This window comes from Bufo gargarizans, chromosome 4 (assembly GCF_014858855.1).
Source record: "Bufo gargarizans isolate SCDJY-AF-19 chromosome 4, ASM1485885v1, whole genome shotgun sequence".
NCBI classification, from domain to species: domain Eukaryota; kingdom Metazoa; phylum Chordata; class Amphibia; order Anura; family Bufonidae; genus Bufo; species Bufo gargarizans.
In genome coordinates this window covers 207,390,479-207,414,497 of record NC_058083.1, presented here as the reverse complement: position 1 = coordinate 207,414,497, position 24,019 = coordinate 207,390,479, and the positions used below count along the sequence as shown (strand labels likewise).

Sequence of the window (24,019 nt, the reverse complement as noted above, 5' to 3'; positions counted from 1 at the left end):
ACGAGCGGACCCGAACGCAGCCGTCCAGCCCTGATGCAGTCTGAATGGAGGCGGATCCGCTCAGACTGCATCAGTCTGGCGGCGTTCAGCCTCCGCTCCGCTCGCCTCCGCACGGACAGGCGGACAGCTGAACGCTGCTTGCAGCGTTCGGGTGTCCGCCTGGCCGTGCGGAGGCGTGCGGATCCGTGCGGATCCGTCCAGACTTTCAATGTAAGTCAATGGGGACGGATCCGTTTGAAGATGCCACAATGTGGCTCAATCTTCAAGCGGATCCGTCCCCCATTGACTTTACATTGAAAGTCTGGACGGATCCGTACTAGGCTATTTTCACACTTAGCTGTTATATGCTAAAATAATGCAGACGGATCCGTTCTGAACGGAGCCTCCGTCTGCATTATTATGAGCGGATCCGTTCAGAACGGATCCGCCCGAACGCTAGTGTGAAAGTAGCCTTATATGTAAAATTGAGAAAGGGGGTGATTTATACTTTAGTTGTTTTTTTTAAAACTTTTTATGTAATAACTTTTTCTCCCCTTAGGGGCTAGAACCTGGGATCTTTTAATATCTTGTCCTTTTCACCCTAATAGGGTTGGGGGGCCACACTGTGCCACCAATGATTTAATACTAGTGGGCACTGCGCAGCCAATAATTTAATACTGGGGGGGGGTGCACTGCGCCACCAATGTTTTTAAATAATTAATACAAATACAGGAGCCGGTTGTCGGCGGCAGAAACACATAGCCAGCACCCAATCTCTATGACAGGGAGCTGCGATCAGCGGCAGTTAACCCCTCAGGTGCCGCACCTGAGGGGCTAACTGCCGCTGATCAGAGGTCTCTGTCATAGAGGTCGGGTGCTGGCTATGTGTTTCTGCAGCCAGCACCCGCCTCCTGTATTTGTATTAATGAGTTACTTATCTTTATTAGTGGCGCCGTGGCCACAGCCCCCCTCCTCCTCCGCCCCTCTCCCTTCTCATTGGTGGTAGTGGCACAGGGGGAGGGAGAGAGTGACTCCTCTTCCCCTGTGCTGCTGAGGGAAAATGGCGTACGCTGAGAGCAGCATGCTCCATGTTCTCTGACACTAGGCTGCGCAGTAGAGAGTATCAGGTAAATGGCAAATCCCGGCATCGAATCGATACCAGTACAAAAGTATCGATTGGGTATAGATAATTCGATACCCGGTGAAACCCTAGTACATGCTTTAGTGCCTATGGGGTTGTATTATTTCATGAGTTAATGCACAAATACTGTAGGTTTTTTAGTGTTGTTTTTCCACACTTAAAAAATCACCTTGTTGGCAGTTCTGCCTCCAGCAGTCCATAGCAGGCTTTTAGGGGGCCCGTTTCCCTTACAAACGGGTCTCAGCCCTCCAGCACGGCACAAGCCTCAGATCCCAGCACACACACCTCCTAAACTCCACTGTCATACTGAGATAATCCTCATCTCCTGGCAGTGCTGGCTGGTTTTTAGGCCTGGCAAAACCCAGCCTGGAACATGGGGAGTAGTCACCTACACAGCTCTTTGACTACTCCCAGTAAGAGCCGTCCCGGATCAGCTACAAAGCCATACTAAGTATTAAGGTGTCAAACAGCAACTGCTGCTGACACATAAAAACCGGCTTTTACTCCACCTTTACTCCATCTGGCCAGGAACCTCAGTGACACTTACCTATTATCCACAATGGTTCCTTGTACCTTCTTACAATATATATTTATATATATATACACTCACCTAAAGAATTATTAGGAACACCATACTAATATGGTGTTGGACCCCCTTTTGCCTTCAGAACTGCCTTAATTCTACGTGGCATTGATTCAACAAGGTGCTGATAGCATTCTTTAGAAATGTTGGCCCATATTGATAGGATAGCATCTTGCAGTTGATGGAGATTTGAGGGATGCACATCCAGGGCACGAAGCTCCTGTTCCACCACATCCCAAAGATGCTCTATTGGGTTGAGATCTGGTGACTGTGGGGGCCATTTTAGTACAGTGAACTCATTGTCATGTTTAATAAACCAATTTGAAATGATTCGAGCTTTGTGACATGGTGCATTATCCTGCTGGAAGTAGCCATCAAAGGATGGGTACATGGTGGTCATGAAGGGATGGACATGGTCAGAAACAATGCTCAGGTAGCCCGTGGCATTTAAACGATGGCCAATTAATCCCCCACACCATTACACCACCACCACCAGCCTGCACAGTGGTAACAAGGCATGATGGATACATGTTCTCATTCTGCTTACGCCAAATTCGGACACTAGCATTTGAATGTCTCAACAGAAATCGAGACTTATCAGACCAGGCAATATTTTTCCAGTCTTCAACAGTCCAATTTTGGTGAGCTTGTGCAAATTGTAGCCTCTTTTTCCTATTTGTAGTGGAGATGAGTGGTACCCAGTGGGGTCTTCTGCTGTTGTAGCCCATCCGCCTCAAGGTTGTGCGTGTTGTGGCTTCACAAATGCTTTGCTGCATACCTCGGTTTTAACGAGTGGTTATTTCAGTCAACATTGCTCTTCTATCAGCTTGAATCAGTCGGCCCATTCTCCTCTGACCTCTAGCATCAACAAGGCATTTTCGCCCACAGGACTGCCGCATACTGGATCTTTTTCCCTTTTCTCACCATTCTTTGTAAACCCTAGAAATGGTTGTGCATGAAAATCCCAGTAACTGAGCAGATTGTGAAATACTCAGACCGGCCCGTCTGGCACCAACAACCATGCCACACTCAAAATTGCTTAAATCACCTTTCTTTCCCATTCTGACATTCAGTTTGGAGTTCAGGAGATTGTCTTGGCCAGGACCACAACCCTACATGCATTGAAGCAACTGCCATGTGATTGGTTGACTAGATAATCGCATTAATGAGAAATAGAACAGGTGTTCCTAATAATTCTTTAGGTGAGTGTGTATGTATATATATATATATATATATATATATATATATATATATATGTGTGTGTGTTTTTTCCCCCTATTCACAACTATTGTATATAAAATAGTTGGCTAAAGTGAATGAGAGTTTATTGTATCCTTATCTTGCTTGTTGTGTTCAGTTCAGTACAAGACTGATTATAATGAAGGACAATGAATACTATGCCGGAATGCTCAGTGCATCACACCATATTTCTAATCCAGTCTAAAAACCCACTTTATTATCCTTGAGTGTGAATAAAGGTGTAGTTGTGATTTGTTCTTTTTGAATTGACAAATGGTGTGTCTGTGCTATCACTCCTTGGAAATAAAAGTATTTGAGATTTCATTGTATGGCTTGATCTGATCTTTATTTGTTCCACTTTTGATTAACTTTTTAATTAATAACAAGTCAATCTATGATTTGTGCCCTAGAGTCCTCAACTAAAACTACCCTACTTTGCCCAAAATAACCATGCCAAATAATCCCATAAATAGTAGTGCTACATACAAGTGAAACTCAAAAAATTCGAATATCGTGCAAAGTTAATTTATTTCAGTAATGCAACTTAAAAGGTGAAACTAATATATGAGAGAGACTCAGACTCATTACATGCAAAGCGAGATATTTCAAGCCTTTATTTGGTATAATTTGGATGATTATGGCTTACAGTTTATGAAACCCCAAAGTCACAATTTTGAGGCACCCTTTGCTCAGGGGATATGGATTAATTAGCTGACTAGAGTGTGACACTTTGAGCCTAGAATATTGAGCCTTTTCGCAAAATTCTAATTTTAAGCTGCATTAATGCAATTCCTTTTAAGTTGCATTACTGAAATAACTGACTTTTGTACGATAATTCAAATTTTTTTAGTTTCACCTGTAGTCCTCTACAATGTCATGCAGTAGCAAAATAAATACTTCCATACAGTGCAGATATAATGATACTTTTCAAAATAATTCTGCTATAATGGCTTAGGTGGTCCTCTTCTGAGATGCAAACTGTAGTATGAATCCAATCTTTTATAATTAAAAAAAATGGTACTAAAATTACCTATATTTTGTCATATAGACATGCACAGTCTGTTCCTAGCTTTCTGAATTCAGACTGAAGATTGTGTCATCTTCACTCAGACTGGAAACTTTAGCTGAGCAGATGAGAAATGTGACATTGACAGATAGCCAAAGAAAATCAAAGGGAGAAAGAGTCACACCTGAAGTCATCAGTAGCAGATGACATCCATTCATCTAAAATTAATTAAACCACTGTTCAATTTCTACCTTGTGTTCTCTTAAGAAACACAATGCATTACAACTTCTCCTGACACTCCTGAAGACCTGCAATGTCTCTTTGATAAATTTCATTTTTGTCTTCTGTCTTCCATTTTATCATCTTCCCCTCTGAACTAATTCCATAGCATCATGTTGTGAACCATGGAAGTCATTTTAAAGATCAAGGACCTGAAATCAATTTAATTAGTGATTCTTCTACCTCCGTTTTGGCATTCATTACAGAGATCTCAGAGTAATTAAAATGAGAGCATGGAAACACAACTATAAATTACCATAAGCCTGCCACTGACTTCTTTAGCACGTGTATTCCAGCATTCTTTTATTGGTCATATTCTGGTTAAATTGATCTAGGTTTGACGTCAAGAAATTCATGCAGTTCATTTGTCAGTTTTTCAAGAATTGAATGCCATTGACAGGATGAATGATTTTTACTGGGGGGGGGGGGGTCAACTATGACACAATGACGACTGTGGACACTATTTAAAAGTGAGCGGACTTGGAGAAGAAACACATTCAAGTCCCAGGCACTCTACACGGTTTCATCAGAGGTGAAGACATGTTGCATAAAGCTGCTTCTGTACATCTCTGCCTTGGGACTTTAACTTTCCTGGTCATGATCTCCATGCAGACAACTGAAGGCAAACCTTATCCCTTGCCAGGTAAGTTTTCAATAATTTATGGTTTGTTGGTTCATGTCATCAGATTATAGATTATCTATCTATTTATATATAGCCATTTGACTGTATAAGAATAAATACATTTTGCAGATGTATACCTCAGAAGAACACAAAACTATATTATATGGAGAGCAGATGAAGACCAGTTGTCTTCCCATTTAGGATAATTCTAGCTCAAGTATATTAAATTGTTTTTATTGCTTTACACCCATGCAATTTCTGTGTTGTGGTTATCAAAATTGATATATTACAGAATACTTTTTGTTTCAAATTTTATTTAGAGTCTTTTCTATTGAACTTTTCCTGAAGCATTTACGTTCTAGAATGTATGTTCTTAACATTGGAATTGTAGAAAGCAGGTAGACATTTTTTATTTGCATATAATGTACAAAAAGGGAGTAACTTAAAAATGAAGATGAAAAAATTTACCCTAAAAGCCCTCCTACCACAGGAAGGTAGGGGAGAGGGCAGCAGAGGTAGAGAAAAAAAACACATCAGTCCTACTAATAAAATCTGCTCCATAAGTGAACAGCATTAGAACAGGAGCTAGTCTTGCTGTTGCTATTATTCTTGATTATTTGCTTCAAATTCAGATTTTTGTAACTAATGTAAGCCGTTGTAGCCTAGTCCATTTATTGAGAGACCTCATCTTTTAAAATGAAGAGTTTAGTAAAATGAGAAATCGGGTACACAATTTAGATCTCAGAATCAGGTGACTGGGAGACTTCACTGACAAGTTGAAGAAATAGATAAGCAAATGCAAAATCTTTACTCACAACTATCATTTCCTAAAGGTCTACTTTTATCCATACTATAGGCTATATTTGGTGAGACATTCAAAATATCTACTTTTGCTGTTTTTGCATTCATTTGAACTAATTGCACATATAGTTTCACCGACAACCCACATTGCATTAGATCGATGAAGGCTGTTTAAATACCATTCTGTAGTGGTACTTTTTGGCTGATGCACGGATGTACTTTTCCTATACCCAACAAGCAGCAATAATAGGATTATTCTTTCTATAGAGAACTAAACTAGGTCTATCTCATTCTTAAAACGGTACACACATTTTAAGAACATGTTATTTATAATTTATGTAAACTTCACTACAGAAAGGTCATTTAAATTATAATGTATGCCAGCATAGAAACAATTTGTACACTAGAGTGAGCACTGACAGTGATGTCTGCTGTACAGTAGAGACTATAGTTATCTCTGCCAAAATGGGAAAACAAAGGATCAGTTTTGTAATTCTTGTCGCAAAAACTGTATGAACCTGACTATCTTCATCTGGCTTGTCCAAATCACAAATGTATCTTTGACTTATCTTGACTGTTATTCTTTCTCACTTGTGTGTTCTCAGTGAAGAGGCAACACATTGTACTGTCTGATGAAACTCTCAAGGTCTATATCAGTGATGGCGAACCTTTTAGAGACCGAGTGCCCAAACTGCAACCCAAAACCCACTTATTGATCATAAAGTGCCAACAGAGCAATTTAACCTGTAAACTACAGTCCAATATAGTATATCTTCCATGTACTTTATCATTTAGCTCTAGTAGCCTGCCTACATACAGTGCGCTGCCTGCGCTGTTCATAGTGCGCTGTGCGCTGATGAATGGCAAGAAAAGTTAAGGCATATTGCTACACAATAGACTTTTCCCAGGGTGCGGGTGCCCACAGAGAGGGCTCTGAGTGCCGCCTCTGGTACCCCTGCCATAGGTTCACCACTACTGGTCTATACAGTACTTTTAATATGAAAGTCATACAAAATCCATTACAATAATGCAGAAACAGGAAATGTTCTAACTAAGATGAGCGAATTTCCCAAAGTTTCTTTTGGGTCTGATTAGTTCAAATCTGCTGGCAGGTTTAATTCAGTCCGAATAAATTTGACCCAAGTCAAAAGTGCCCCAATTGCTCTGAAAAGTCATGCATGAAACTCAGAGGCCTCCTAGGACTGTATCTAACCTCTTTCAAGATATTTAAAGTCAAGACAGCATTAGTAATGTCAAAGTGGCAGTGAAATATATAGCTACGGGTAACTGTATGGTAGCCGCTGGTAACAAACAGTCTGTTTAAAAGCCCAGTGCACTGTCAGATTTTTTAAGGTTAAAAAACTATCCAAAAATGCCTTCTGACCTGTAAAATGGCGAACACCAGGATGTACAGGATGAATCACAAAAGTTTCGGATTTGTCGAGATCCAAATTTTGGGGGAAATTTGTAATGAATTTGATTTGGGGAAAATCATTTCACTCATCTCTAGTTATAACAGTAAACCGCCCGGATCTTGCTAATTGTTTCATTTATAACCCACTGCTTGATCTGCATGTTTGCTACATCTGAAAAAGGGAATGTTAAACCATTGTAGATCATTATGAGCTGCAAATGTATCTTTCACTGCTTTACCATGTCACTTTTTTTTTTACCATAACAGAAAATGAACTGTATCCAGAAAAAGATGTCAACCACCAGGATATGCTCCTGACCCTTTTCCTAAATAAACACTTGCCAGAAACACTTGTCAGAAGACCCTCACACATTGGTAAGCACTATAGATTTTTTTTTTTTTAAATGGATAATACTACTACAAATGTTAATATCCGTTCCATTGTAGCTCACATTAAGAACTATTAAGTTAATTAAAAAAAGCACTTATATTGGAGCCATATTGTACAGTAATCCCTTACAGCCAGGAATATGGTATAATATTGTGTCCAATATATTTCTGTGTGTCATACCTGTACCTTTATGAAAAGCTTATAAGTGAAAAGTGACTAGGGTTTATTACATCCTAACGCCACTGAAACCACAAAGATGTACTGATGATCTATGTAGCTTTCCCTGTATGTGGCACGTGGGGAAAAATGAAATCTCCAAAGAATTAAAAAAATAATAATAATAGTCCTGTAGGATCAGGAAAAATATGAATCTTTAAAGGCATTGTCCATGATTGACTTGTTTTTTTAAATCTCCCCTACCTGACCTGTGAAAGGAAGCATACTTACCTGCTTCCTGCCACTTCGTGAGTCCTGGGTTATCTAAACCACACTTGGGTCCTACATGTAAACTTCTGGCACAGATGGTGTCACAGCCTGGCCTCAGCGATGACATGTCCCCAAGCAGTACGTGACCCAGCAGAGATGAGACACTTGGGGACAAATCGCCTCTGAGAAAACTCATTGGCTACAGCGACACATTTATGCCTGTCCCTTTTTGAAGTTTACTCGCGGGGACTGAAGTGCAGTGAAAATAACCTTGGACTCACAGAGCCAAAATCAAGCAACAGGGAGCAGGTAAGTATGCTTCCCTTCACAGATCTGGAGAGTAGTGATGAGCGGCAGGTGCCATATTCGATTTCGACGAAATTCGCGAATATTCGATAGAATATTCGTTTTATATTCGTCGAGATCGAATATTCGTCATTATTCTTGTTATCGCGATTAATATGCGATTTAAATAATCGAATTTCGATTTTAACTTAAAGGCTACTCTCCTATTGAAATTGCAATTCGATTTTTTCAAGTTATAATAATCGAATTTCGATTTTAACTTAGCACTGCTATATGCCATATTAGGCTAACTAATATGGCATATAGCAGTGCTAAGTTAAAATCGAAATTCGATTATTATAACTTGAAAAAATCGAATTGCGATTTCAACGTAATTCTCAAATCCGACAGTACATTCTAGTATATGGAGTCGTTCCCATGGTGATGGGGACGCTCCATAAGCATGGAATATGGCTTCAATGGCTTGGTAGAATTAGCGAATTGACGAATATATTCGTTATATTCCACAAAACGAATATAACGAATGTATTCGTCATATTCCACAAAACGAATATAACGAATGTATTCGTCATATTCCACAAAACGAAGATAACGAAGTATTCTGCATCTTCATTTTAGCTACCTATTCATCAATTTCGCTAATTCTAGCAATCATATAGGAAAGTTGACTATAGAGACAGCTAAGTTTAATTCGCTATGCGATTATATTACTGCTTTTTTTTTAAATAAATAGAATAATTATAATACCTGATAATTATTATAATTATACTATTTATAAAAAAAAGCAGTCATATAATCGCATAGCGAATTATACTTAGCTGTCTCTATAGTCAACTTTCCTATATGATTGCTAGAATTAGCGAAATTGATGAATAGGTAGCTAAAATGAAGATGCAGAATACTTCGTTATCTTCGTTTTGTGGAATATGACGAATACATTCGTTATATTCGTTTTGTGGAATATGACGAATACATTCGTTATATTCGTTTTGTGGAATATAACGAATATATTCGTCAATTCGCTAATTCTACCAAGCCATTGAAGCCATATTCCATGCTTATGGAGCGTCCCCATCACCATGGGAACGACTCCATATACTAGAATGTACTGTCGGATTTGAGAATTACGTTGAAATCGCAATTCGATTTTTTCAAGTTATAATAATCGAATTTCGATTTTAACTTAGCACTGCTATATGCCATATTAGTTAGCCTAATATGGCATATAGCAGTGCTAAGTTAAAATCGAAATTCGATTATTATAACTTGAAAAAATCGAATTGCGATTTCAACGTAATTCTCAAATCCGACAGTACATTCTAGTATATGGAGATGTTCCCATGGTGATGGGGACGCTCCATGAGCATGGAAGTCGGCAGAAGCGGCAACGGGCACTGACTGGAGCAGCCAGGAAGCAAGGAATCCAAAGGACAGGTAAGAACAACTTTAGGGAAGTGGGAAAGAAAAAAATATAACAATAAAAAATAAAATAAAAAAACGAATATTCGAAATATCGAATTTATATCACTATATTCGAAATATTCGCGAATTAGCGAAGTGCCGATATTCGCGAAAAAAATTCGATATTCGAATATTCGCGCTCAACACTACTGGAGAGGTGGGTGTTGAATTTATAAAGCAAATCAATCATGGACAACCCTTTTAAGGGTTTAGGAAAAAAGGTCTACAAAAGTAGCACTGTTTCTGAAAAAGGATCCAGTTTTCTAAACATATACAAACCTTTTTATGCTGCAGAGACAATGGGGGTCATTTATTAAGTCCCCCTACACCAGAAACTGGGGTAAAAAAAGTCCAATGGTCCCATATTGTGACTTTTTAAAGCACTGGAGCTAATTTTAGACACACATAGCATTTCTACGCTGCCTTCACGACTGGAATGTGGCAGGCACGGGTGGTACATGACAGCGGCGGTGTCATCAGCCCCAACACATTCATTATCATTTCCTGGCGTAAATGACATTTCAAATCTACTCCAGATAGGTGCCGGAGTCAATTTTAATCTAGGTGTACTGACTGCTGAAGGAGGCGCCAAATTTATGACAAGGCCCGCACCTCGGGGCGATGTGGGAGATATTATAGACTGGTGTAAAACACTGGCCTTCGATAAATGACCCCCTATGTCTTATTAGTCAGGGATGAGCTCTCAAGTGTGAGGATCCTGCTATCAATCTTAGTACATCTTTTGTAAACTAAAGTCTTGATAATTTTACTGCATTTAGGTTTTAAGACCTGAAGCAGTAGCATGGCTGAAATTCAAGAATATCATCAGAATGATATTTTTCTAATTAAAGTAGAGGTCTGCTATTTTACTGTTTAGTATTTACATTGATGTTTTCTTTTTAAGGCATTATTAGGATGTTTTTTTCTAATATCTAGAATTACCTGTCATTTTTTAATTGAATGTTAACTATTCTGTCTATTAGGAATGGAGCTGGAGAGCAAGTTAGAACAACTGGAACAGGTAAATGATGTCACAAATGTTATTTCTAAACACGATTATTTCCCTTCAGCTCTCATTTCCTTATAGAGCAATACTATTAAGATTCTTGTAAAATTTAAAGGTAACCTGTCATCAGCTTTATGCCGACCTCACTGAGGGCAGCATAAAGTAGTGATAGAAATGTTGATTTCAGCGCTGTGTCACTCATCAGCTAAAAGTAAGTGGTTGCCGAGAACCAGCATCATAACCATTGCAGCCCAGGCCTTGAAAAGAGTCAATTTTACCTGAGAAGAGTCCTGGTTATCCATAATCTCCTGCTCTCCCCGTCCACCTGCTGATGATTGGCAGTTCTCTCCTAGAGAGAAAGCGAGAAAACTAGGTAGAAGACTGTCAGTCATCAGCAGGTGGGCAGGAGAGCAGGAATTCATGAATAACCAGGACTCTTCTCAGGTGGCCGTGACTCTTTTCCAGGCCTAGTCTGCAATGATTGTGATGTTGGTTCTCGGCAAACACTTACTTATAACTTATAAATGACAGACCGCTGAAATCAACTCACCTGTCTCTACTTTATGCTGCTGTTAGTATGGGCAGCATAAAGTTGATGACAGGTTCCCTTTGAGTAATATGTTTTGTTAATTTATCATTGATATGACCATACTGTAGTAATATTTAATATGTTGTATTAGCCCATACTTTAAAATGTTGTCCCAGATAGACCCGTTCACGTACTTGCTCCCCGTGAAGCCCTGGCTATTAAATGAATTTCTCTGGATCTGGAAGCTGAAACCCTCTACTATTTTCAGAAGCTGTCTATGACATGGGGGTATTAATTGTTTTAAAACAGTTGCCAGAGCGAAAAGGATCTGCTACGATTCTAGAAACAGACATCTTTTGTAGAGTTGAGCGAACACCTGGATGTTCGGGTTCGAGAAGTTCGGCCGAACATCCCGGAAATGTTCGGGTTCGGGATCCGAACCCGATCCGAACTTCGTCCCGAACCCGAACCCCATTGAAGTCAATGGGGACCCGAACTTTTCGGCACTAAAAAGGCTGTAAAACAGCCCAGGAAAGAGCTAGAGGGCTGCAAAAGGCAGCAACATGTAGGTAAATCCCCTGCAAACAAATGTGGATAGGGAAATGAATTAAAATAAAAATTAAATAAATAAAAATTAACCAAAATCAATTGGAGAGAGGTTCCATAGCAGAGAATCTGGCTTCCCGTCACCCACCACTGGAACAGTCCATTCTCAGATATTTAGGCCCCGGCACCCAGGCAGAGGAGAGAGGTCCCGTAACAGAGAATCTGTCTTCATGTCAGCAGAGAATTAGTCTGCATGTCATAGCAGAGAATGAGGCTTCACGTCAGCCACCACTGCAACAGTCCATTGGCATATATTTAGGCCCAGCACACACACAGGCAGAGGAGAGAGGTCCCGTAACAGAGAATCTGGCTTCATGTCAGCAGAGAATCAGTCTGCATGTCATAGCAGAGAATCAGGCTTCACGTCAGCCACCACTGCAACAGTCCATTGTCATAAATTTAGGCCCAGCACCCAGGCAGAGGAGAGAGGTCCCGTAACAGAGAATCTGGCTTCATGTCAGCAGAGAATCAGTCTTCATATCATAGCAGAGAATCAGGCTTCACGTCACCCACCACTGTAAGAGTCAATTTTCATAAATTTAGGCCCAGAACCCAGGCAGAGGAGAAAGGTCCCGTAACAGACAATCTGGCTTCATGTCAGCAGAGAATCAGTCTTCATATCATAGCAGAGAATCAGGCTTCACGTCACCCACCACTGTAAGAGTCAATTTTCATAAATTTAGGCCCAGAACCCAGGCAGAGGAGAAAGGTCCCGTAACAGACAATCTGGCTTCATGTCAGCAGAGAATCAGTCTTCATATCATAGCAGAGAATCAGGCTTCACGTCACCCACCACTGTAAGAGTCAATTTTCATAAATTTAGGCCCAGAACCCAGGCAGAGGAGAAAGGTCCCGTAACAGACAATCTGGCTTCATGTCAGCAGAGAATCAGTCTTCATATCATAGCAGAGAATCAGGCTTCACGTCACCCACCACTGTAAGAGTCAATTTTCATAAATTTAGGCCCAGAACCCAGGCAGAGGAGAAAGGTCCCGTAACAGACAATCTGGCTTCATGTCAGCAGAGAATCAGTCTTCATATCATAGCAGAGAATCAGGCTTCACGTCACCCACCACTGTAAGAGTCAATTTTCATAAATTTAGGCCCAGAACCCAGGCAGAGGAGAAAGGTCCCGTAACAGACAATCTGGCTTCATGTCAGCAGAGAATCAGTCTTCATATCATAGCAGAGAATCAGGCTTCACGTCACCCACCACTGTAAGAGTCAATTTTCATAAATTTAGGCCCAGAACCCAGGTAGAGGAGAAAGGTCCCGTAACAGACAATCTGGCTTCATGACAGCAGAGAATCAGTCTGCATGTCATAGCAGAGAATCAGGCTTCACGTCAGCCACCACTGCAACAGTCCATTGTCATAAATTTAGGCCCAGCACCCAGGCAGAGGAGAGAGGTCCCGTAAAAGAGGATCTGGCTTCATGTCAGCAGAGAATCAGTCTGCATGTCATAGCAGAGAATCAGGCTTCACGTCAGCCACCACTGCAACAGTCCATTGTCATAAATTTAGGCCCAGCACCCAGGCAGAGGAGAGAGGTCCCGTAACAGAGGATCTGGCTTCATGTCAGCAGAGAATCAGTCTGCATGTCATAGCAGAGAATCAGGCTTCACGTCAGCCACCACTGCAACAGTCCATTGTCATAAATTTAGGCCCAGCACCCAGGCAGAGGAGAGAGGTCCCGTAACAGACAATCTGGCTTCATGTCAGCAGAGAATTAGTCTGCATGTCATAGCAGAGAATCAGGCTTCATGTCAGCCACCACTGCAACAGTCCATTGGCATATATTTAGGCCTAGCACACAGGCAGAGGAGAGGTTCATTCAACTTTGGGTAGCATCGCAATATAATGGTAAAATGAAAATAAAAATAGGATTGAATGAGGAAGTGCCCTGGAGTCCAATAATATATGGTTATGGGGAGGTAGTTAATGTCTAATCTGGACAAGGGACGGACAGGTCCTGTGGGATCCATGCCTGGTTCATTTTTATGAACGTCAGCTTGTCCACATTGGCTGTAGACAGGCGGCTGCGTTTGTCTGTAATGACGCCCCCTGCCGTGCTGAATACACGTTCAGACAAAACGCTGGCTGCCGGGCAGGCCAGCACCTCCAAGGCATAAAAGGCTAGCTCTGGCCACGTGGACAATTTAGAGACCCAGAAGTTGAATGGGGCCGAACCATCAGTCAGTACGTGGAGGGGTGTGCACACGTACTGTTCCACCATGTTAGTGAAATGTTGCCTCCTGCTAACACGTTGCGTATCAGGTGGTGGTGCAGTTAGCTGTGGCGTGTTGACAAAAGTTTTCCACATCTCTGCCATGCTAACCCTGCCCTCAGAGGAGCTGGCCGTGACACAGCTGCCTTGGCGACCTCTTGCTCCTCCTCTGCCTTGGCCTTGGGCTTCCACTTGTTCCCCTGTGACATTTGGGAATGCTCTCAGTAGCGCGTCTACCAACGTGCGCTTGTACTCGCGCATCTTCCTATCACGCTCCAGTGCAGGAAGTAAGGTGGGCACATTGTCTTTGTAGCGTGGATCCAGCAGGGTGGCAACCCAGTAGTCCGCACAGGTTAAAATGTGGGCAACTCTGCTGTCGTTGCGCAGGCACTGCAGCATGTAGTCGCTCATGTGTGCCAGGCTGCCCAGGGGTAAGGACAAGCTGTCCTCTGTGGGAGGCGTATCGTCATCGTCCTGCCTTTCCCCCCAGCCACGCACCAGTGATGGACCCGAGCTGCGTTGGGTGCCACCCCGCTGTGACCATGCTTCATCCTCATCCTCCTCCACCTCCTCCTCATCCTCGTCCTCCTCGTCCTCCAGTAGTGGGCCCTGGCTGGCCACATTTGTACCTGGCCTCTGCTGTTGCAAAAAACCTCCCTCTGAGTCACTTCGAAGAGACTGGCCTGAAAGTGCTAAAAATGACCCCTCTTCCTCATCCTCTTCCTCCTCCTCCTGGGCCACCTCCTGTTCCATCATCGCCCTAAGTGTTTTCTCAAGGAGACATAGAAGTGGTATTGTAACGCTGATAACGGTGTCATCGCCACTGGCCATGTTGGTGGAGTACTCGAAACAGCGCAACAGGGCACACAGGTCTCGCATGGAGGCCCAGTCATTGGTGGTGAAGTGGTGCTGTTCTGTAGTGCGACTGACCCGTGCGTGCTGCAGCTGAAACTCCACTATGGCCTGCTGCTGCTCGCACAGTCTGTCCAGCATGTGCAAGGTGGAGTTCCACCTGGTGGGCACGTCGCATATGAGGCGGTGAGCGGGAAGGCCGAAGTTACGCTGTAGCGCAGACAGGCGAGCAGCGGCAGGATGTGAACGCCGGAAGCGCGAACAGACGGCCCGCACTTTATGCAGCAGCTCTGACATGTCGGGGTAGTTGTGAATGAACTTCTGCACCACCAAATTCAGCACATGCGCCAAGCAAGGGATGTGCGTCAAATTGGCTAGTCCCAGAGCTGCAACGAGATTTCGCCCATTATCACACACCACCAGGCCGGGCTTGAGGCTCACCGGCAGCAACCACTCGTCGGTCTGTTGTTCAATACCCCGCCACAACTCCTGTGCGGTGTGGGGCCTGTCCCCCAAACATATGAGTTTCAGAATGGCCTGCTGACGTTTACCCCGGGCTGTGCTGAAGTTGGTGGTGAAGGTGTGTGGCTGACTGGATGAGCAGGTGGAAGAAGAGGAGGAGGAAGCCGAGAAGGAGGAGGTGGCAACAGGAGGCAAAGAATGTTGCCCTGCGATCCTTGGCGGCGGCAGGACGTGCGCCAAACAGCTCTCCGCCTGGGGCCCAGCTGCCACTACATTTACCCAGTGTGCAGTTAGGGAGATATAGCGTCCCTGGCCGTGCTTACTGGTCCACGTATCTGTGGTTAGGTGGACCTTGCTACAGATGGCGTTGCGCAGTGCACACTTGATTTTATCGGATACTTGGTTGTGCAGGGAAGGCACGGCTCTCTTGGAGAAGTAGTGCCGGCTGGGAACAACATACTGTGGGACAGCAAGCGACATGAGCTGTTTGAAGCTGTCTGTGTCCACCAGCCTAAATGACAGCATTTCATAGGCCAGTAGTTTAGAAATGCTGGCATTCAGGGCCAGGGATCGAGGGTGGCTAGGTGGGAATTTACGCTTTCTATCAAATGTTTGTGAGATGGAGAGCTGAACGCTGGCGTGTGACATGGTTGAGACGCTTGGTGACGGAGGTGGTGGTGGTGGTGTTGGTGGTACATCCCCTGTTTGCTGGGCGGCAGGTGCCAACGTTCCTCCAGAGGCGGAGGAAGAGGCCGAGGCGGCAGCAGCAGAATAGGCCGAGGCGGCAGCAGCAGAAGAGGTAGCAGGGGGAGCCTGAGTGACTTCCTTGGTTTTAAGGTGTTTACTCCACTGCAGTTCATGCTTTGCATGCAGGTGCCTGGTCATGCAGGTTGTGCTCAGGTTCAGAACGTTAATGCCTCGCTTCAGGCTCTGATGGCACAGCGTGCAAACCACTCGGGTCTTGTCGTCAGCACATTGTTTGAAGAAGTGCCATGCCAGGGAACTCCTTGAAGCTGCCTTTGGGGTGCTCGGTCCCAGATGGCGGCGGTCAGTAGCAGGCGGAGTCTCTTGGCGGCGGGTGTTCTGCTTTTGCCCACTGCTCCCTCTTTTGCTACGCTGTTGGCTCGGTCTCACCACTGCCTCTTCCTCCGAACTGTGAAAGTCAGTGGCACGACCTTCATTCCATGTGGGGTCTAGGACCTCATCGTCCCCTGCATCGTCTTCCACCCAGTCTTGATCCCTGACCTCCTGTTCAGTCTGCACACTGCAGAAAGACGCAGCAGTTGGCACCTGTGTTTCGTCATCATCAGAGACATGCTGAGGTGGTATTCCCATGTCCTCATCATCAGGAAACATAAGTGGTTGTGCGTCAGTGCATTCTATGTCTTTCACCGCTGGGGAAGGGCTAGGTGGATGCCCTTGGGAAACCCTGCCAGCGGAGTCTTCAAACAGCATAAGAGACTGCTGCATAACTTGAGGCTGAGACAGTTTCCCTGGTATGCATGGGGGTGATGTGACAGACTGATGGGGTTGGTTTTCAGGCGCCATCTGTGCGCTTTCTGCAGAAGACTGGGTGGGAGATAATGTGAACGTGCTGGATCCACTGTCGGCCACCCAATTGACTAATGCCTGTACCTGCTCAGGCCTTACCATCCTTAGAACGGCATTGGGCCCCACCATATATCGCTGTAAATTCTGGCGGCTACTGGGACCTGAGGTAGTTGGTACACTAGGACGTGTGGATGTGGCAGAACGGCCACGTCCTCTCCCAGCACCAGAGGGTCCACTAACACCACCACGACCATGTCCACGTCCGCGTCCCTTACTAGATGTTTTTCTCATTGTTATGGTTCACCACAACAACAAATATATTATTTGGCCCAATGTATTGTATTCAAATTCAGCGGGATATAAATTTGAGGCCTAGTATTTAGGCGCTGGGTGACCGGTATGGATTTAGTGACAGAATTAGACTTGGAAATGCACAGAAGCGTGTGTGTGAAGTTATTCTGAATGACCCAATGTGCACCTTGAATATTATATACCCTTTTTGGGATAGATTTCAAATAGCTCTGATATAGCAGGAACCACTAAATTATGAAATTGCTAAATTGGGAATTGTACTTCAACCCAGAACAAAAAATGTGCTTTGACGGGCACTAAATAACTTTCCCAGCTACAACAGGACAGCGGTAACGAGAGATTTAGAGGGATTTAAATTTGAGGCCTAGTATTTAGGCGCTGGGTGACAGGTATGGGTTTAGTGACAGAATTAGACTTGGAAATACACAGTAGCGGGTGTGTGTGAAGTTATTCTGAATGACCCAATGTGCACCTTCAATATTATATACCCTTTTTGGGATAGATTTCAAATAGCTCTGATATAGCAGGAACCACTAAATTATGAAATTGCTAAATTGGGAATTGTACTTCAACCCAGAACAAAAAATGTGCTTTGACGGACACTAAATATCTTGCCCAGCAACAACAGTACAGCGGTAACGAGAGATTTAGCGGGATATAAATTTGAGGCCTAGTATTTAGGCGCTGGGTCACCGGTATGGATTTAGTGACAGAATTAGACTTGGAAATGCACAGAAGCGTGTGTGTGAAGTTATTCTGAATGACCCTATGTGCACCTTCAATATTATATACCCTTTTAGGGATAGATTTCAAATAGCTCTGATATAGCAGAAACCACTAAATTATGAAATTGCTAAATTGGGAATTGTACTTCAACCCAGAACAAAAAATGTGCTTTGACGGACACTAAATATCTTGCCCAGCAACAACAGTACAGCGGTGGGTAACGAGAGATTTAGAGGGATTTAAATTTGAGGCCTAGTATTTAGGCGCTGGGTCACCGGTATGGATTTAGTGACAGAATTAGACTTGGAAATGCACAGAAGCGTGTGTGTGAAGTTATTCTGAATGACCCTATGTGCACCTTCAATATTATATACCCTTTTAGGGATAGATTTCAAATAGCTCTGATATAGCAGAAACCACTAAATTATGAAATTGCTAAATTGGGAATTGTACTTCAACCCAGAACAAAAAATGTGCTTTGACGGACACTAAATATCTTGCCCAGCAACAACAGTACAGCGGTGGGTAACGAGAGATTTAGAGGGATTTAAATTTGAGGCCTAGTATTTAGGCGCTGGGTCACCGGTATGGATTTAGTGACAGAATTAGACTTGGAAATGCACAGAAGCGTGTGTGTGAAGTTATTCTGAATGACCCTATGTGCACCTTCAATATTATATACCCTTTTAGGGATAGATTTCAAATAGCTCTGATATAGCAGAAACCACTAAATTATGAAATTGCTAAATTGGGAATTGTACTTCAACCCAGAACAAAAAATGTGCTTTGACGGACACTAAATATCTTGCCCAGCAACAACAGTACAGCGGTGGGTAACGAGAGATTTAGAGGGATTTAAATTTGAGGCCTAGTATTTAGGCGCTGGGTCACCGGTATGGATTTAGTGACAGAATTAGACTTGGAAATGCACAGAAGCGTGTGTGTGAAGTTATTCTGAATGACCCTATGTGCACCTTCAATATTATATACCCTTTTAGGGATAGATTTCAAATAGCTCTGATATAGCAGAAACCACTAAATTATGAAATTGCTAAATTGGGAATTGTACTTCAACCCAGAACAAAAAATGTGCTTTGACGGACACTAAATATCTTGCCCAGCAACAACAGTACAGCGGTGGGTAACGAGAGATTTAGAGGGATTTAAATTTGAGGCCTAGTATTTAGGCGCTGGGTCACCGGTATGGATTTAGTGACAGAATTAGACTTGGAAATGCACAGAAGCGTGTGTGTGAAGTTATTCTGAATGACCCTATGTGCACCTTCAATATTATATACCCTTTTAGGGATAGATTTCAAATAGCTCTGATATAGCAGAAACCACTAAATTATGAAATTGCTAAATTGGGAATTGTACTTCAACCCAGAACAAAAAATGTGCTTTGACGGACACTAAATATCTTGCCCAGCAACAACAGTACAGCGGTGGGTAACGAGAGATTTAGAGGGATTTAAATTTGAGGCCTAGTATTTAGGCGCTGGGTCACCGGTATGGATTTAGTGACAGAATTAGACTTGGAAATGCACAGAAGCGTGTGTGTGAAGTTATTCTGAATGACCCTATGTGCACCTTCAATATTATATACCCTTTTAGGGATAGATTCCAAATAGCTCTGATATAGCAGGAACCACTAAATTATGAAATTGCTAAATTGGGAATTGTACTTCAACCCAGAACAAAAAATGTGCTTTGACGGACACTAAATATCTTGCCCAGCAACAACAGTACAGCGGTAACGAGAGATTTAGAGGGATTTAAATTTGAGGCCTAGTATTTAGGCGCTGGGTGACAGGTATGGGTTTAGTGACAGAATTAGACTTGGAAATACACAGTAGCGGGTGTGTGTGAAGTTATTCTGAATGACCCAATGTGCACCTTCAATATTATATACCCTTTTAGGGATAGATTCCAAATAGCTCTGATATAGCAGGAACCACTAAATTATTAAATTGCTAAATTGGGAATTGTACTTCAACCCAGAACAAAAAATGTGCTTTGACGGACACTAAATATCTTGCCCAGCAACAACAGTACAGCGGTAACGAGAGATTTAGAGGGATTTAAATTTGAGGCCTAGTATTTAGGCGCTGGGTGACAGGTATGGGTTTAGTGACAGAATTAGACTTGGAAATACACAGTAGCGGGTGTGTGTGAAGTTATTCTGAATGACCCAATGTGCACCTTCAATATTATATACCCTTTTTGGGATAGATTTCAAATAGCTCTGATATAGCAGGAACCACTAAATTATGAAATTGCTAAATTGGGAATTGTATTTCAACCCAGAACAAGAAATGTGCTTGAACGGACACTAAATAACTCGCCCAGCTACAGCACTAGGGACAGATTTAGCTGGATATAAATTTGAGGCCTAGTATTTAGGCGCTGGGTGACCGGTATGGATTTAGTGACAGAATTAGACTGGGATATGGCCAAAAAATAAACAGACTATTGCTGGTTAAATGCACTTGGTGTGACAGCTTCACCCTGATGTAGGCTTTAGCCAAAAAACAACCACACCATTGAGGGTTAAATGCACTTGGTGACAGGCGCAGCTTGCCCCTGATTTTGTATATGGCCAAAAAATGAACAGACTATTGCTGGTTAAATGCACTTGGTGTGACAGCTTCACCCTGATGTAGGCTTTAGCCAAAAAACAACCACACCATTGAGGGTTAAATGCACTTGGTGACAGGCGCAGCTTGCCCCTGATTTTGTATATGGCCAAAAAATGAACAGACTATTGCTGGTTAAATGCACTTGGTGTCACAGCTTCACCCTGATGTAGGCTTTAGCCAAAAAACAACCACACCATTGAGGGTTAAATGCACTTGGTGACAGGCGCAGCTTGCCCCTGATTTTGTATATGGCCAAAAAATGAACAGACTATTGCTGGTTAAATGCACTTGGTGTGACAGCTTCACCCTGATGTAGGCTTTAGCCAAAAAACAACCACACCATTGAGGGTTAAATGCACTTGGTCGCAGCTTGTGCTGGCGCACCACAAGACACAAAATGGCCGCCGATCACCCCAGAAAAATGAGACTGACAAACGGTCTGTGCAGCCTAAAAACAGTGAGCAATTGAGGATCAGCAGCTCAATGATCCACAGCTGCAGATCGATCAGTTAATCAAGTCCTTTGGAGGAGTTAATCTGCCTAATCTCGCCCTACTGTCGCAGCCGCAACCTCTCCCTACGCTAATCAGAGCAGAGTGACGGGCGGCGCTATGTGACTCCAGCTTAAATAGAGGCTGGGTCACATGGTGCTCTGGCCAATCACAGCCATGCCAATAGTAGGCATGGCTGTGATGGCCTCTTGGGGCAAGTAGTATGACGCTTGTTGATTGGCTGCTTTGCAGCCTTTCAAAAAGCGCCAAGAAAGCGTCACAAAAGCGCCAAGAAAGCGACGAACACCGAACCCGAACCCGGACTTTTACGAAAATGTCCGGGTTCGGGTCCGTGTCACGGACACCCCAAAATTCGGTACGAACCCGAACTATACAGTTCGAGTTCGCTCATCCCTAATCTTTTGTATATGGGTTGTATTTTAAATTACAACTGAGCCCCATTCACTTCAGTGGATACCAGACACAGCTCTTGTATAGGAGTGGTGATATTTTTTTCACGAAAACGTCCCATTTCTGATATCAGACAAGCCCTTTCGATAGTGTTGAGGGAATCGGAGCCAAAGGAACTCACTTTGATCCAAATTTCTGGAAAAATGTAAATTCTTACTGAAATGGTGGTAAAGAAAAAATACATATTCACCGAATCCATCTGCTCGTGGAGAGGCCGTCATGACTATCTTGATTGAAGATACTGCATAAAATCTTGCTTGTGGCACCATGCGCAGACCAGGATCAGTGACGTCATCAGAGATTTTGCGCAGTTTCTTCTCCGTGAGCAAATGGATAAGGTGAGTACATGTTTTTAAAAAAAACTTGATTAACCCCTGAAAGGCCTCAATTGTAGCATCAGATGCCACAATCAGCGATAAATGGGGAATGTGTTATTCCGCCCGCTACATACAAAGGAATGCTCTTCGTGATGAAGTAATTTGTCACATATATAATTTCTTTGTGAAAATTGGCGAAGCAGCCAAATCAGATCTTTCGTAACTCATCTCTACCTTTCAATAATGGAGTTGTTTAATGATGAGTACATTACACACAACATGATTTCTAGTAAAAATAGACTATAGATAGGTAGGAATAAAATTACAATTTTACACTTTATTAAAGGGGTTGTCAAAGATAATCTAACGCTGAGGACAGTGTCAGATTACTGTATTGGTCTTCCTTTTAATTCTGAGACAGAAACAGAATAAGGCATCTGCTTCAAAGTACTAACTAGATAACTATGGCATCCATTTATCAGCAGAAGGGAAGAATCAACTCTGTGCCGCAGTTTGTATGGTGAAAATCAGAATTTTATTTACGTCTGTCTTGCTAAAATAAATGATCATTTCACTTCTTATCATCGTAACAAATCCATAGCTAGCACTCTATTCCGCCCAGTTCACACTTCAGTTTTTTGGTCAGTTATTTCCATCAGTTATTCAGAGTCAAAACCAGTAGTGAACCCTACACAAAGACGGTATAATGGAAAAATGCCCTCCTGTTCTGTGTTTTTGACGCACACCTGGTTTTGGCTCACAATAACTGATAGAAATAACTGACCAAATAAGGCTTTCACATCTGCGTCATGGATCAGCAAAGACGCTTCCGTCATGATAATACAACTGTCTGCATCCGTTCTGAATGGATCCGGTTGTATTATTTTTCTTTTGTATCAGAGAATACGAATCCGTCCCCTATAACTTACATTGTAAGTCATGACAGATCCGTCTTGATCAGTTTCCCAGGACGCACTCAGAAACGCTGTTTGTAGCGCTTTTGTGTGCGTCATGGGAACGCAATGAAATGGAACGGAATGCATTCTGGTGCAGTCTGTTCCCTTCAGTTCAGTTTTGTCCCCATTGTCAATGAATGGGGACAAAACTTTCCCCCCGCTATTGAGATCCTATGACGGATATCAACTGAAGTGTGAACTTAGCCTTAGTTCAACATGCACTTGAAATTCTTTTTTCTTTTTGTTTTGTTTTAACTAGCTTGAAAAATTGAAGGAACAGCTTTCGGAAGAGAAGTCTGACGACATGTCATATGTCATGGACAGGCTCCAACCTTCACATCCAAACAAACGAGGTATACATGATGTAAAATGATGGGCTTCCATCATTTATCTAGAGTTATAATGCTTACTTGAGGATAGCTCCCCAGCAAAAGTACCCTAACTGCTCATTTGCATATGAATGTTTACACACTGCTATTCAGTTTTATATAGCATATTGTACAATTATAGAACTAATAGTGGTAAAGTAGAACTTCCCTTCAATTATTGGAGGAGATGACAAACATAATGATGACTACCCACATGAGAGTCATTGCTGTAGGAGCTCATCTGACTGTTCCCTGTAAACTGATACCTGGCAGCGACGCAGCGTATGGTAGTTCCAAAAATCTTCTGACCGTAAACCCTAAGTAGCTAATCGACACTGTTAATGTGTTTGGGTCACTGTGTTCTGTGTGGTTTAAGCTTTTTATGTGTCTCTTCTTGTGTTTTTACAGCCTGTTTCTGGAAATATTGTGTGTGAAGATTACCCTGCAGGAAAGAGCATATTCATTACAATTCGTACCAGAGCTTTAGCATATAAACCAAAAATTTGCAACAATGAAAAACTGTGAAGTTATTTTTTTATGCAACGTTTGTAATTTCTTTGTGTAGTTTCGAGTTAACCTCCAGGGAACTCTATATGTGAGACACTACTGAGCCTTTTATCCTCCCCCCCGAGCTTTACAAGCCCACAATACATTAAGAATATTGCATCACTTGACTCATTAGAGGTTATGAGCTGAATTTACTATTGTGTTTTCAAATGTCATCTGCAATCCATTTCCTACTTTCATCTTAGTAGTCTATGTATTTCATTCCTTACATTATTACTCATTAAAAGGAAACACATTTTTTTTGCATTGATTGAATAAAGATGTATAAATTAGATTTACACCGTATACTATTC

General features: G+C 42.6%; 1 protein-coding gene across 1 annotated transcript; it reads left to right on the top strand.

Moving 5' to 3' along the window:
- The first annotated feature begins 4,767 nt into the window (after positions 1-4,767).
- Positions 4,768-23,645, top strand: UTS2B (urotensin 2B). The gene is made up of 5 exons (XM_044291087.1): positions 4,768-4,870; positions 7,332-7,439; positions 10,632-10,669; positions 23,051-23,144; positions 23,568-23,645. Exons 1-5 carry the CDS (start codon positions 4,768-4,770, stop codon positions 23,591-23,593), a joined length of 369 nt encoding a protein of 122 aa, XP_044147022.1. The 3' UTR covers positions 23,594-23,645.
- The last annotated feature ends 374 nt before the right edge of the window (positions 23,646-24,019 follow it).